The following is a 14,787-nucleotide window of genomic DNA, read 5'->3' as shown; positions in this document are numbered from 1 at the left end:
GCATAGCAAGGGTGGGTACTTGTCTCTTTCCTTTTCCATGGGTAGTTCCTAGCACATAGCCCCGGCCCATAATGAACAGTTTCTGATACAAACTAACTCCCCACCGAATGAACAGGGGTCAAAGCCACCTGGCGGGGCTTTGAAGAGGGGATGAGAGAGAATACAGCATGGAGGCTCTGGATACATCCCGAGATAAGTCCTGGCATTGGCCAGGTGAGGGGGATGGAAGGAAGACAAAGATCACTTTTCTCTTTACAGAAAAAACTGCCCTCATCCCCTGCAACTGACATCTACCTTATCTATCTCTGCAGATGATAGAAACAGTAGATTAACTATGAAAAGATATTTCACCATTAACTGAAGAGCATGCAAAGATGGAGAAATACGCTGTTTTATGAGTTCAATTAGCTACTGTAGGAATAAAACTAGAGAAAAAGCAACAGGTCCTGAGGTTGTGGGCTAGCTGTGGTTTTACACCAAGGCCCACCCAACCAGATATCATAAAGAGATAAACAGACCGTGGTCAGAAGACAGAATTCTCAGAAGAAAGAATTCATAAGAAATATCATCTAATAGAAAGTATCGGAGATGTTTAGAGTTGGGAGGGGGGCTTGTGCTCGGAAATACTAATATGGTGGGGAAACAGGCATTTCGGGGAAAAGGTAGGCTTTACGGAGAACAGAGCAGACATGTAACATGACGTAGGTAAGAATAATAGCCAATAAGGATGTATCATGTGATGTAAACCAACGTGGTGTTGGCCACTAAGAAATGTATAAAAACCAGGCCTTTAGGAAGGAAAGGTCAGAACAGACATCAGAGGACCTCTGGGCCTGGAGGTCATCACCTTCTGTTACACTTTATACTATATGATCTATTCTTGTAAGCTGTTATTGATTGACTAAATAAATATATACTTATTGAAGCCAGTATATAGTCTCATTACCGAGGTCTCATTACCGAGGTAGGCCTGGACAGCGGCCTATCTACCTCACCTGGAAGTCCAGAAAATGCCCAGAGACATCCAGAGGAATCTGTAGCCTCTTAGTGGTCTGCACTAATGAAACAGGGAACGTTTTAATGCCTTTTTATAGTTTGATGGTACTACTGCACCTCGAATACTATGTGCAGTTCTAGTCACTGCATTTCAAAAAAATATAGCAGAATTAGCAAAGGTACAGAGATGGACGAAGAAAATGATAAATGGGATGGGACGACTTCCCTATGTGAAAAAACTAGAGAGGCTAGGGCTCTTCTGCATGGAGAAAAGACAGTTGAGGGGGAGATATGATAGAGGTCAACAAAATACTGAGTGGAGTGGAATGGGTACACGTGAATCGCTCGTTAACTCTTTCCAAAAATATATGGACTAAGGGCACGCATTGAAGCTATTAAAGTAGTAAATTTAAAACAAATTGGAGAAAACATTTCTTCACTCAACGTGTATTGTAAATAAACTCTGGAATTCATTGCCAGAAGATGCAGTACACGTCTCCTTCCGTATTTGCGGTTTCAGCAATTGCGGTTTCGATTATTCGCGGTTTTTAGCTTGCTGGCTCCTCCTCCCAAATTACATCAGCTTGCATAGAGAAATCACTGATTCCAAGCGTTTACAGAGAAAAATTGCTGATTCCCAGCACTTTCTTCACCGTGTTATGCCTCTCCTTCAGGAACAGGTCAGGTCGCCCACCGTGTTATTCGCGGTTTCACCATATTCACAGATGGTTTTTCATAGAAAACAGCAAATAACATATGAAAAAGTTATTTGTGGTTTTTCTGTATTCGCGGGTCTGTTAATCCCCTATCACAGTGAATATGGAGGGAGAAGTGTAAAAGCAGATCACTATACTCAATTCGCTGGGTAGAAAACTGCCAGAGTGCATTCCTGAAATGCAAGTGATTTCTTACACTTTCACAGAGCAGAGCCATAACTCTGATAAATGCTAGACCCATTCTAGAACATTCAACAAGCAAGAAAAGAAATTAGGCTGACAAAGGGTATGAAAAGGTTGACCATCTTTGCAACCTGGAAACACAAGGTTACCAAGAAAGGTGGAAAAATACTACAGTAGTTTTTAGATACGATTACAACTTTTCTGGCTATGTTGTTTGTTAAAGTTTCTGCGTATCTTTAAGGAAGCAGTTATCAACTCAGGTCCTTGTGCCACATCCAGCCAGTCAGGTTTTCAGAATATCCAATGCATGCGACTGGAGGCACTGGCTGCAGATACTTCTATGAAATCTCTCTCATGCACGTTCACTGTATATATCCTAAAAACCCATCTGACTGGGTGAGTCCTGTGGACTGAATTAAGAACTGCTGCTTTCAGGTGATGAGTTTTTGGTGGCTGAAGGGAATAGTTCTAAGTGAGATGAGTAAATGAGTTTTATAAAACACAACGGCTGAATAAAACACAACGGTATAAAACAAAATACCTGATATCTTGCTGGTTCGTATCTTGAGAAACATTCTCATCATCCTAGTGAGAAAGGAAAAATAATAATTCTTGTTAACAAAACATGCTAACACTTTTCAGAGCAAAAATCCATATTTTCTACAGCGATTCTAGGCACCACTAGCTGTTAGAAAAAATGTACATCTTCTAGCAATTTCCTTCTATTTCCTCTGACTGTATTTCAGTTAGAGACATATGTATATCACTACTGAAACGACAAGTGATGCTATAGAAACAATGAGTAGAACTAAACAGAAAGTGAATTGAGCAAAACTGAGATAGAGGCTTGGGCCCAATATTCAAAAGCACTTATTTGGACTGTGGTAGCTGCTATCTGGAGAAGCGCCCTCTAGAGGTATTATAAAGGTTTTAAAAAATAATAGTGTCTACATTTATGGTAATTTGAGTGCGTAAATATATAGAAAACTACTCAAGCCAGACTTCAAGACATACCCAGTGGGCAGTTTTTTCAGGATATCCACAATTTGCATGAGATCGATTCGCATGCACCGCTTCCTTTGTGTACAAATCTCTGTCATATATCTCTGGTATAACTGCAGGTGACCAAATGCAGGAAGGACAAGTGTAACTAACAATATTTATGCATTATGTCATTTTGGTGCTCCCTTACAGAACAGTATTTAGGTCAGTGTCTCTCAAACATTTTTTAGCTTCGGCACACTAAACAAAACAAATGTTTTTCGGGGCACACTAAACGGATCAAATGTTTTTCACAGACATTATAACTGAAATTATAAAATTGCAAAAACAACAAAAAATTAGTACCCGGCCAAAACCCAAAGAATAGCAATATTCTGGAATCCCAATGAGAGCAACATTCCAGAGCTGATATTGTGATGTCATAATGCCTTATAGCCAATCTCATCAGTGATGTTACAATGACTTAATTGTCATATACTTGGCTCACATAAGAACATAAGAATAGCTATACTGGGTCAGACCAATGGTCCATCAAGTCCATTAGCCCGTTCTTATGATGGCCAATCCAGATCCCTAGTACCTGGCCAAAACCCAAACAGTAGCAACATTCCAGCATCTCAAAGAATAGCAACATTCTGGAACCCCAATGACAGCAACATTCCAGAGCTGAGACTGTGATGTCATAATGCCTCATTTCACAGTGCCTCAGAGCCAACCTCATCAGTGATGTTACAATGACTTAATTGTCCTATACTTGGCTCAGGTAAGAACATAAGAATAGCTATACTGGGTCAGACTAATGGTCTATCATGCCAGTAGCCCATTCTCATGGTGGCCAATCCAGGTCACTAGTACCTGGCCAAAACCCAAGGAGTAGCAACATTCCATGCTACCGATCCAGGGCAAGCAGGGCTTCCCCCGTGTCTTTCTCAATAACAGCCTATGAACTTTTCCCTCCAGGAAACCTTTCTTAAAACCAGCTACACTATCCGCTCTTACCACAACCTCTGGCAATGCATTCCAGAGCAAAAAGGCTATCGATATCACCACTATCTCTACAGTTAGCAGTGGATGTCTATTCAGCATTGCTGCTTCTGTGAATCATGGCACTGATTATACAAGCCGCCATGTTTTCAAACTTGGAACTTCTACAAAAGATTAACCACTTATACGTCCTGAGGCAGCTTTTTTGAAGCGAAACGCTGGCCATCATCGATGTGTAGTACATTGGTTCCTGCTACAATGAACATTGCTCCAGCGAGATTAATTAAGTATTAGTTATTGAATGTTCCTTAGTCTCTCGGTACATTGTTGGCAGTTAGAGGATTGTATTGCATTGCATAAGGCTTTTGCTTAGTGTAATATTACGCGAGGAGGTTTTTTATGCCAGTGATTATATCTACCCCGATTAAGCCTCCTGTTTATCTGCAACTTCACCAAGTCGTCTGGATGGAGGAGAGGATATGAAGCTTTTTCCTACCTCGCAGTAATTTTCACAGTGATGACCCTTAAAGCAGATGCTTGATAATCCCCACTTGCCCCAATCCTAGGGATTCAAGGTATATTTGTGATTAGCTCTGTAGGTTTTACACGGGTTTTGTGTCTGCTGTGCTGTAAACCCTTTGAGTGTGTGGTTTGATGTTATTATTTTTCTCATATAGGCTTGTGTGTGTTGGGCTGTATTAACTGATTATACAAGGACATCTTAAATGAGTGAATTTGTGGTAGGATTGAGCGCTCTTAGATGTCGGTATAGTTTTGTCAGCTGTATACACTGGCTCTAGCAAGCCAAACCAAATTTAGAGAAGAGTAAGAGGGAAAAATAGGCACAGTAGTTAAAAAAAAAAAAAAATACAAAACACATTTACATATACCTTCTCTTGTGAAAGTGCAGGATCTGACGCTAGGAGAGATGGGTGGTGATCTGTACTGTCTAACCCACTAATGTCTGACACTGATGAATTCATGTCCTGCAGGGATTAAATGTTAAAGACAATTAAAAAAACAACAGAAAGTCCAGTTCTACAACCAAAGTCAACCAAAGACTAATTTTTTCCCCCTGATTTAGCAGTTTCCTCCTGCTCATTTCTGTTTTTCAGATATAAGATACTGGGTTTGATGGATCTTTGGCTTGACTCAGTCAGTGTTACACTTTATAAATCCTGTATCCATGACCTCAGTTCACCAAGACGTCTTCAAAAATCATGGACTGTCAACCCAACCTGAGCCAATTACTATAAAACTTTGTCCCCCGTGGCTGTGAAGGCTGCCCTGGCTGATTCTCAAAGCAGAAGATCCTACTTTGGGATCAGATCAGGGATATTTTGCATGACAGCACAATTTGTTTGCAATTCCCCGCATAAATTCTTGTGGAAGAGTATTATGGTTATCTAAGGATGAATGGTCTGTCTCGTTAATATCTACAATTTATTTCAGCTGCTTCTTTTCCCCCACTTTCTCTCTGCACTGATAGCTGTACTATGATACTCTGGGCCATCAGCTGTCCCTCCATGTCACTATCTGACAGGAGGTCTAAGATATGACTGGCCTTGGAAATGCTGCAGAATCATTTGTAAAATCAGGAAGCTCAGGGTTCCGGAGCCCTTGCTCACCAGTGTCTGCTGGGCCGTTTTCAAGTCCTGTGAAACTTGCTTGAGAAGCTGCTGGAGTTTCCTGCCAATTACATGCACCTTCTCGTCGGCTTCAACATAATCTTCCTCCCCTGCTTTAGCTAGCAGGTAGTTGGAAATCTCCTGTAGAGAGTGAACTTCCGGCTGCCGTTCCAGGAGCTCTTTTTCCAGATGCTAAAATGAAAGCAGTGCTCAGATTCAAACCAGAGTGGATTACGTCATTTTATGTATTTATTTAAAGATTTATGACTTACTGCAATGCAAGTAACAATCATTACAAACTGTAACAAGTTAAAATTCAAAATATAACAGAAGACGATAAGGGTCATCTTAAGAGCGAGCAGTACATACTCAGAGGATCAAATTGACGACCGATTATGGCTGCAGTGTGGTAAACGTATATTTATACATCGTCAGCACCCTCAGCTTGTAAATCCATTCCCAAAATAGAACACGAGAGTAACCTAAGTGTTTGGTAGTACAGTAAGAGCCAGAGACACAGGAAAGACAACGAACAACTTGGCCTAAGCCTCAGATCTCAGTACAGGGCTAATTCCAGGATAACAGATCATTAAGCTAAACCAGTATAGTATATAAAAATGCATACATTTAAACCCAGTAATTCCTAACAAATAATTAAAGCAACTGAATATTGAGTAAACACTCAGGCCAAACCTCCATTCAGGAGTACAGTAAACCTAAACCAGCCCCATACTGAGCCTACCAAAAGCTGATACCGAAAAGCCAGCAGAAGAGCCAACAACATTCTACTACCCCACCCCTCCTCACGGCCCCAAGATTATCGAAAAGTATGATCTCCTTCCTAAGAATTCTATTTTTTTTGTACAAGCACAAGATATTATGGAGGACAAAATAGATCCTTGGGATGAGACTGTTAGGTTAAGACGTCTTCAACTCATTCAAAATACTGCAATAAAGATTATTTCAGGCTCAAAAAAGTTTGATCATGTTACACCCTTACTACAAAGTGCTCACTGGTTGCCTATATCTTACAGGATTACTTACAAAATAGCTCTCTTAGTCTTTAAGACATTAAAATCTAACACTCCTGCTTTCATAGACAGGCTCCTGATTCCATACAGTTCGTCCAGAGTTCTCAGATCAGCTTCACAATCTACTTTAAATGTTCCCTCTTTAAAAGTTATCGGAACCCGCCGTGCTTCAATTTTCTCCGTTACTGCACCAATGTTATGGAACTCCCTTCCTTTGTATTTAAGATTAGAACAAGATTTACAAATATTTAAAAAGAACTTAAAGTGTCTTCTTTTTAAAGAAGCCTTTAACTGACAGTTTACTTTTTCAATATCAGTTAATTTCTTTTCCCTTAAATATAGACTATAAATACTCATTCTTATGACCTTTCTTGGTCTCTTATTTTTTCCCCTCATTTCCCCAATTTGTTTCCCTTTTATGTACTCTTTTAACAAATATTGTATTTCTTCCCCGCTTTCCCATTGTTTCCTGTTTTCTTCTTGTCTAAAGGATGTAACCCTTGTTCGTTTAGTAGAATATTATGTATAAGTGAGTCCATCTTAAACTCTGTTTTATTTTATGTAAAACACTTTGAAATTGGAAAAGCGTTTAATCAAACAATTTAATAAACTTGAAACTTGTTGAACAAAAGGCTGGTTTGAGCAGAGCTTCACTAAGCTATCCTACTTGAGTACTGTAGGATGAAAAGGATCCCAAAGGACTGTCAATTTAGAATTCCAGTCCCTTAAGAAGTCATCATCAGTAACTATCTTAGGTTCCTTGAGGATATGAACAACTTCTCTGTTTTCTGGATGCTCTAAGTGAGCTATTCATATTGCATGCTCTGGAGTATTCATCTAACAGGACAGTTATTTGTGCAGTCCTATTTAAATGGATAAAATTGTGCAAATATGTGGATAACATTGATATTCAACACTAACTTGTTGCCCCACTCTAAGGAATGCCTCTTAGCCTCCTCTTCTACATGCATACCTTCTGGCCAGACATAATAAGACCCATTTTAGATATAACATAGATATTGGAACTGATATGTCCAGGTCAGGTCTGATATTATTTTAGAAAAGGCTCTGCTGACACACTGCTGCCTGTTCAGGTTCCATTCTCAAGATGGCTGCCAGGATCTCCCACGGCAGTTTCGTGAGACTACCACTGGAAGTCCCAGAAGCAATTTCTGGGCTGGACTTGTATAGGAGAGGCAGTGGGGATGCATCTAGGTATAGTAACTACCAACAAAAAAGTAGGCCCAAAAAGGAGCTGCAAAGCAGAGGGGGGGGGGGGGGGGGAGGGAAGCTGCTGTCTTGGATTACTACTACTAGTACTATAATTTACTAAAATTGCACAAGAAATTGCAATTGTTATGGAATCCATTTGCTTGGATGATTTTTTCTTTGGATAAGTTTAGTGAAGCAACTCCACTTTTAAACAAATTGCACTGGCTTAAAATAAATTCACGTCTTTATTTTAAGATAGCTTGTAAGGTTTATAAGAATTTTTCAGGCTCAAATTCAGAAAACATAGTACAATTTATGCTACTCCCAATGAGTAGATACAATTCAAGAAGTGTTCAAAGATTAAATTTAGATGTTCCATCAATGGAGGAATGTATGCTTAAATCTTTTTGAGAACAATCTTTCACTTATCAAAGTTCAAAAGTCTGGAATAATATACATATTCATATCTGCCTTATTCCATCTTATCTTTTCAGCAAAGCACTTAAAACATACGGTACTTATTTTTAAATCAACAATGTTAAGTCTTCATCATGAAAACAATAAGTGTAGATGCTAATTTTCCTTCTACGATCCACCTTGGGGATCAAAGGTGGAAGATAAGACGCAATGCAATATAATACAGTATGGTAGGCACCAGTTGTGAGTATCAGTTGATCCACTTGTACCCGTTCTGCTCCACTTAGGATTTTGTAGACTTCAATGATATCTCCCCTCAACTGTCACTTTTCCAAGCTGAAGAGACACTTTTGTTTAGCTGTTAAATATGCTGTGCCAATTTTAATCTCTAAAACCGCTATAAAAAAGTTCAATGTTCATGTGCAAGTGTTGCCACGTGAAATTTGTAATCCAAAATCATATAAAAAATCATTTATCTCAAGCAGCCATAAAGTGTGTCACACTCTTTCAGCTGACGACTAATCGGTAAACTTGTGAAAAAGGGGGAACTGAATCCTCTGGAACTGACAAAACTTCCAAGAAATATCTTTTCAACATTTCCCTAGGTGTCACTGCGAACACCTGTGGGAAATTAAAAAATCGTTAATTATTATTCCGACAATTATTTTCTAGTGTTTTTACTTTTCTCCTCAGATTCATATTGTCTTTGATCATAGTCTCTTGAATTTGACAAATTTCTTTCAAATCTTTATCAATTTTTTCTATCTGAGACTTTGAGGAACCCATTTCAAGTCTGAGTCTTTTCAATTCTTCCCTTTGTTTATTAAATCTTCCCTCCAAAGACAGAATTTGAGGGCTTAAATATTTACCTAAATCCCATAGTGAATCTAAAGTCACTTCTGGGGATTTAATAAAGGAAAATGGTTGTAATTGCAACGTTAAGAGTCTCTCACCATTCTGCTTCCCTTTCTGAAGGCCTCCATTGTAGTTTTGCTCCTTTTCAGCAGTTGGAATAGCTGCATGGTCCTACCACACCCTGTAAACTTTTTAAACCTGCTGAAATTACCCCCAACAGGAGGGATGCTCACTCCCTCCTGCTGGCACCTCCCCCCTCCCACAAATCCCCAGCATGAGGAATGCCCACTCCCTCATGCAAGCACCCCTGAAACAACCTCTAGCAGGAGGGATGGCCCAATCCCTCCTGACAGCAACCCCCTAATATCCCCGGCAGGAGGGATGCCTATTCCCTCTTGCCAGTACTGATTGGCCAGATCCCTAAGACCACACACATGGGAGCGGACTTAGGGATCTGGCCAATCGAAGTCTTAGGCCGGCCACAATGCATCCCAGAATGCACTGGGAAGAAGGCCTAAGACTCTGGTTGGCCCAGGTACCTAAATCTCCTCCCTAGTTCATCCTAGGATGCACCAGGAAGGGAAAGTCCTGCCATTCTGAAGAAGCAAACCTGCCGGCCAGTGGGAGTAGGCATCCCTCTGGCCGGCCTTGCTGAAAAAGATCCAGTGGGTCTGGTGGGTTTTGAGGTGGAGGTGGGGAGTCATGGTTTGGTAGGGTGTTGGGGTGGGAGTTTGGTGGGATTGCAGGTCATGTGTTCATTGGGGGGGGGGCAGGCAGGAGGGAGTAGGCATTCCTCCTATTGGGGATTGTTTTGTGGGTGGTGGCAGGAGGGATTGAGCATCCTTCCTGATGGGGATGTTCACAGGTACGGGGTTTCCCTGCCACAGCTGCTGAGCTGATCATGGCAGGGGGATTTCTTTGCCGCGATCAGCTCAGTGGCAATGTGATTCTCTAACCGGGCATGGGTGCCGGTTACAGAATCGGACAAGTTAGGCGGGGTTAGGCGTCTGTCCATTGGGATAGACATGATTCTGTATAGGACGCCGGTGTGCAGCTCTCAGCCACTGTTTAGACAGTGGCTGAGACCAGCGTCCTATACAGAATCAGGCCCTTAGTGCTGATTTTCAGCAGCAGGATCTAAACCTAGGCGCAGTTATTGCCAGATAAAATCATAGTTGGCTCTGCCGTTTCTAAAAATCTATGCTTTCACATATGAGATAGAAGTCAGGTTTTAACGATGAATTTGCTGGTCTATTTGTATGTGTACACTGAACTGTTGTAAATTTATCATTGCAAACGATCAAGAGATGAGCAGAGCTTTGCACCTCAACTATTAACCAGGAGCTAATATGCAACTTGTGCTACATACCATTAATTCCCTTTGTCCTTCCAGAATGGTGTGGGGGTCAACACTGGGGTCTATGATCTTTGCTTTGCATCTTCTGATTTCTGCACTTCCTAGCCACAGTAGCAGTGCTTGGCTTCTTTCGTGGAAATCCTAAAGAACAGCGAAAAGAGAAAATGCATCCGTAAAATATGAAATTCCACAGATCTGCACTTCTTTTTTTCAATGGAGATTATTACAGCTGTTGGGGGCAGCAGTTGGTGCTTCTTTACACCCTGGCCACTGCCAGCTAATATTCAGTGCCAACCTTTATCTGAATAGTCAGGTGTTTGAGAGGGCCAGAAAATTATCTGAGTACAGCCAATATTCAGTGTTGCACCTGAATAGCTAACAAGGCATAATTAGGACAGCATTACATGTGATCCGATGTGCACAATTAGCTATCCAGGCACCGGCACTGAATATCTGCGGTGCCCAGATCATTTCTGAATCCACACCTGGACCGTCTTGATACATAAGATGCACCATGCAATTCTGTAACATACTATAGATGCCAAACTTATGCACACGTTAGGAATGAAAATATTAAGAATAGTGGCAAATGGATAAGACATCCAAGATGGCCGCAAGCATCTGAGCTAGGAAGGTTGCTTCGTGGTCTATTACCTCCTTTGTTAGTTTTCCCTGTTTAGAAGGGAAAATTTATTTTAGCTATGCCGAAAAGAAGCAGCAGGAGCACCGCTGGAGCCTCGCGGTGCCCCAAGGCTGCTGCTCTCGGCACAATTGATGATCTTTTGAGGCGGCTGCAGCGAGAGATGTTTCAGTTGGGAGGACGCCCGCAGGAGATGTCGGCAATGAGCGGAGCCAAGGTGGATATCCAAGGGTTTGAAGCCACTTTAAGCCCTGACATTAGAGCTCCTCCTCCACAACCCGAGTCATAGTTCACTGAACCGGGTACAGGACAAGCCAAAGGAGGCAGTGGCCCTTTTCCCGTAGGTGTAGTGGTTAGAGCTACAGCCTCGGCACCCTGAGGTTGTGGGTTCGAATCCCGCAATGCTCCTTGTGACCATGGGCAAGTCACTTAATTCCCCTTGCCCCAGGTACATTAGATGGAGTGGGAGCCTGCCGGGATAGTTAGGAAAAAATGCTTGAGGACCTAAATAATTTGTAATCTGAATAGAATTGTAGGATATGCAGAATATAAATTATTAAAAAAAAAACAAAAACCAAAAACAACAAAAAAACAACCCAGAGGTCTTGGATTTGGACTCTCTTTGTGGTCAGGAAGGTCTAATGATAGACTGCAGCTATTCCAATTGGTGAAAAGGAGCAAAACTATAATGGAGGCCTTCAGGAAGGGAATCAGAATGGTGAGAGACTCTTAACGTTGCAATTACAACCATTTTCCTTTATTAAACCTCCAGAAGTGACTTTAGATGCACTATGGGATTTAGTGGCGAATTTAGGTAAATATTTAAGCCCTCAAATTCTGTCTTTGGAGGGAAGATTTAATGAACACAGGGAAGAATTGAAAGGACTCAAACTTGATATAGGTTCCTCAAAGTCTCTGAAAAAATTTGTCAAATTCAAGAGACTTTGATCAAAGACAATATGAATCTGAGGAGAAAAGTAGAAACACTATAAAATAATTGTCGGAAAGGACAAGCGCCCCACCCTATAGGGGGGCAGCGGCGACAAAAGGGCCGAGGCCGTTGCCCGGGGAGGGAAGAGAAAGGGGGGAGGGGGATGAGAAACAGGGGCAGGGAGGAGCAGGAGCAGGGGGCCTATTAGGGACAGGGAGGCAGGCATAAGGGGCAGGGCGAGTGAGGGTGAGGCAACCTGAACTGTGGCGGAAGCTGCAGTTCAGCCTTCACCTCGGGAGTGTCGCGGCGTTTTTTCCTTGTTCTCCGTGCTCTTCCATCCTTGGCCTGGTTGCACTGCCTGCCCATGTGCTCGTCTGATATTTTGGTTCCCGGGAGGAGGAGGACAGCTTCGTTGGCGTTCTGGGTGAGACCGAAGATATTGGAGTGGGGAGCACGAGGCAGTTCTGGGTGGGGCAGCGGACGGGTGCCTTTGTGCCGTCAGCGATGGAAGCAGTGGTGGCTGGGCGCGTGTGGAGGAAGAGGACATCCCGTTGCCTACTTGCCCGGGCTTACCTTGCAGTGTCAGACAAAACAGCTGCGCGGCAGTGCGATGCACCATGTCAGGTAGGCAGTGGAAGTTCTGGCCCCTGGAGGTGACGCTGCTGCGAGACTGGGAGCCGGCAGTCTTTCGAGTGAGCACGCCGAGAGCGTGGTTGGAGTCGGGCGGCTTGTGACTGTGCTCGCAGGGATGCTGCCGTTTGCATTCACAGAGCCGAGGTCCTCTGGCGGCATGGCTCTCCCTGATCAGCTCCGTTGGGGTGTGAGTAATCCGGGTGAGAAGGGAGCATAGGGCAGTTCCGGGTGGACAGCGGGGGAGGAGGTCTATGGGAACCTGCCAGGACAGTTAGGGAAAAATGCTTGAGGACCTAAATAATTTGTAATCCACATAGAATTGTAGGATATGCAGAATATAAATTTTTTTTTTTTTTTTTAAAACCGGAGGTCTTGGATTTGGACTCTTTGTGGTCAGGAGGGTCTAATGATAGACTCTGCAGCTATTCCAACTGGTAAAAAGGAGCAAAACTATAATGGAGGCCTTCAGGAAGGGAATCAGAATGGTGAGAGACTCTTAACGTTGCAATTACAACCATTTTCCTTTATTAAACCCCCCAGAAATGACTTTAGATTCACTATGGGATTTAGTGGCGAATTTAGATAAATATTTAAGCCCTCAAACTCTGTCTTTGGAGGGAAGATTTAATGAACAAAGGGAAGAATTGAAAGGACTCAAACTTGAAATGAGTTCCTCAAAGTCTCAGAAAAAATTCATCAAATTCTTTTTTTTTATAATTCTTTATTCATTTTTAAACTTTCAACAAGTGTACAATATAAGTAATACATAGATTTACTAACATCACTTGATAAATCTATCAAGATCATAACAAAGGTGTATATATCTAAACCCTTCTTCCCCCCTCCCTTTCCATACAATTATTTAATTGAATCAATCTTTGTCATATTTCTTTTTTTTACATTTTTATTTTTTTTTTCATTTATATAAACCCTCCCCTTTCCCTTCCAATCATAAATAATGTTAATAAAATGGTGTTTATTCATTACAAAACAATGTCAATGGCCCCCATATTTCATTAAACCTTTTATAATTTTCATTTTGTATTGCTATTGAACGTTCCATTCTATATATGTGACATAGTGAATTCCACCAGAAATTAAAATTAAGTCTTGTGTGATCTTTCCAATTTGTAGTAATATGTTGCATGGCAACTCCTGTCATAATCAATAAAAGTTTGTTATTACTTGCCGATATCTGACTCTTTTCCTCATAGATATGCCAAATATCACAGTATCATAAGTTAATGCTACAGGATTATCTAATAAAGAATTTATTTGATCCCAGATCAAAAGACTTTGATCAAAGACAATATGAATCTGAGGAGTAAAGTAGAAACACTAAAAAATAATTATCGGAATAATAATTTACAATTTTTGAATTTCCCACAAGTGTTCACAGTGACACCTAGGGAAATGTTGAAAAGATATTTCTTAAAATGTCAGTTCCAGAGGATTCAATTCCCCCTTTTTCACAAGTTTATTATTTACTGATTAGAAGTCAGCTGAAAGAGTGTGGCATACTACATAGCTGCTTGAGATAAATGACTCGTTATGTGATTTTGGATTACAAATTTTACGTGGCACATGAACATTGCACTTTTTTTTATATAGAGGTTTAGAGATTAAAATTGGCACAGCATATTTAACAGCTAAACAAAAGAGGCTCTTCAGCTTGGAAAAGTGACAGCTGAGGGGAGATATCATTGAAGTCTACCAAATCCCATAAATCTGCAAATTAAAAAAAAAGAAGTCTACAAAATCCTTACTGGAGTAGAACAGGTACAAGTGGATTGATTTTTCCCTCCATCAAAAATGACAAAGACTAGAGGACATTCGATGAAGTTACAGGGAAATACTTTTAAAACCAATTGGAGGAAATTTTTTTCCACTCAAGAGAATAGTTAAGCTTTGGAACGTGTTGCCAGAGGTTGTGGTAAGAGCGGATAACGTAGCTGGTTTTAAGAAAGGTTTGGACAAGTTCCTGGAGGAAAAGTCCATAGTCTGTTATTGAGAAAAACAAGGGGGAAGCCACTGCTTGCCCTGGATCGGTAGCATGGAATGTTGCTACTCTTTGGATTTTGGCCAAGTATAGGACAATTAAGCCATTGTAACATCACTGATGAGGTTGGCTCTGAGGTACTGTGGAATGAGGCATTATGACATCACAGTCTCAGCTCTGGAATGTTGCTCTCTTGAGGTTCC

At 41.3% G+C, this 14,787-nt stretch overlaps 1 protein-coding gene across 7 annotated transcripts in view; it reads right to left on the bottom strand.

Moving 5' to 3' along the window:
- The window catches only part of SYNE2 (spectrin repeat containing nuclear envelope protein 2), a 654,322-nt gene that overhangs the window by 15,174 nt on the left and 624,361 nt on the right, over nt 1-14,787 (bottom strand). For all 7 annotated transcript variants that reach the window (XM_033952730.1, XM_033952735.1, XM_033952736.1 and 4 more), the window contains 4 exons: nt 10,394-10,522; nt 5,510-5,701; nt 4,772-4,867; nt 2,437-2,480 (listed from right to left, as the gene is read on the bottom strand). In XM_033952730.1, the coding sequence (XP_033808621.1) occupies nt 2,437-2,480; nt 4,772-4,867; nt 5,510-5,701; nt 10,394-10,522 (461 nt within the window). The remainder of the gene's footprint in view (nt 1-2,436; nt 2,481-4,771; nt 4,868-5,509; nt 5,702-10,393; nt 10,523-14,787) is intronic.

The sequence above is a fragment of the Geotrypetes seraphini genome, chromosome 7, assembly GCF_902459505.1.
Source record: "Geotrypetes seraphini chromosome 7, aGeoSer1.1, whole genome shotgun sequence".
NCBI lineage: Eukaryota > Metazoa > Chordata > Amphibia > Gymnophiona > Dermophiidae > Geotrypetes > Geotrypetes seraphini.
This window is presented reverse-complemented; position numbering and strand designations above follow the sequence as displayed.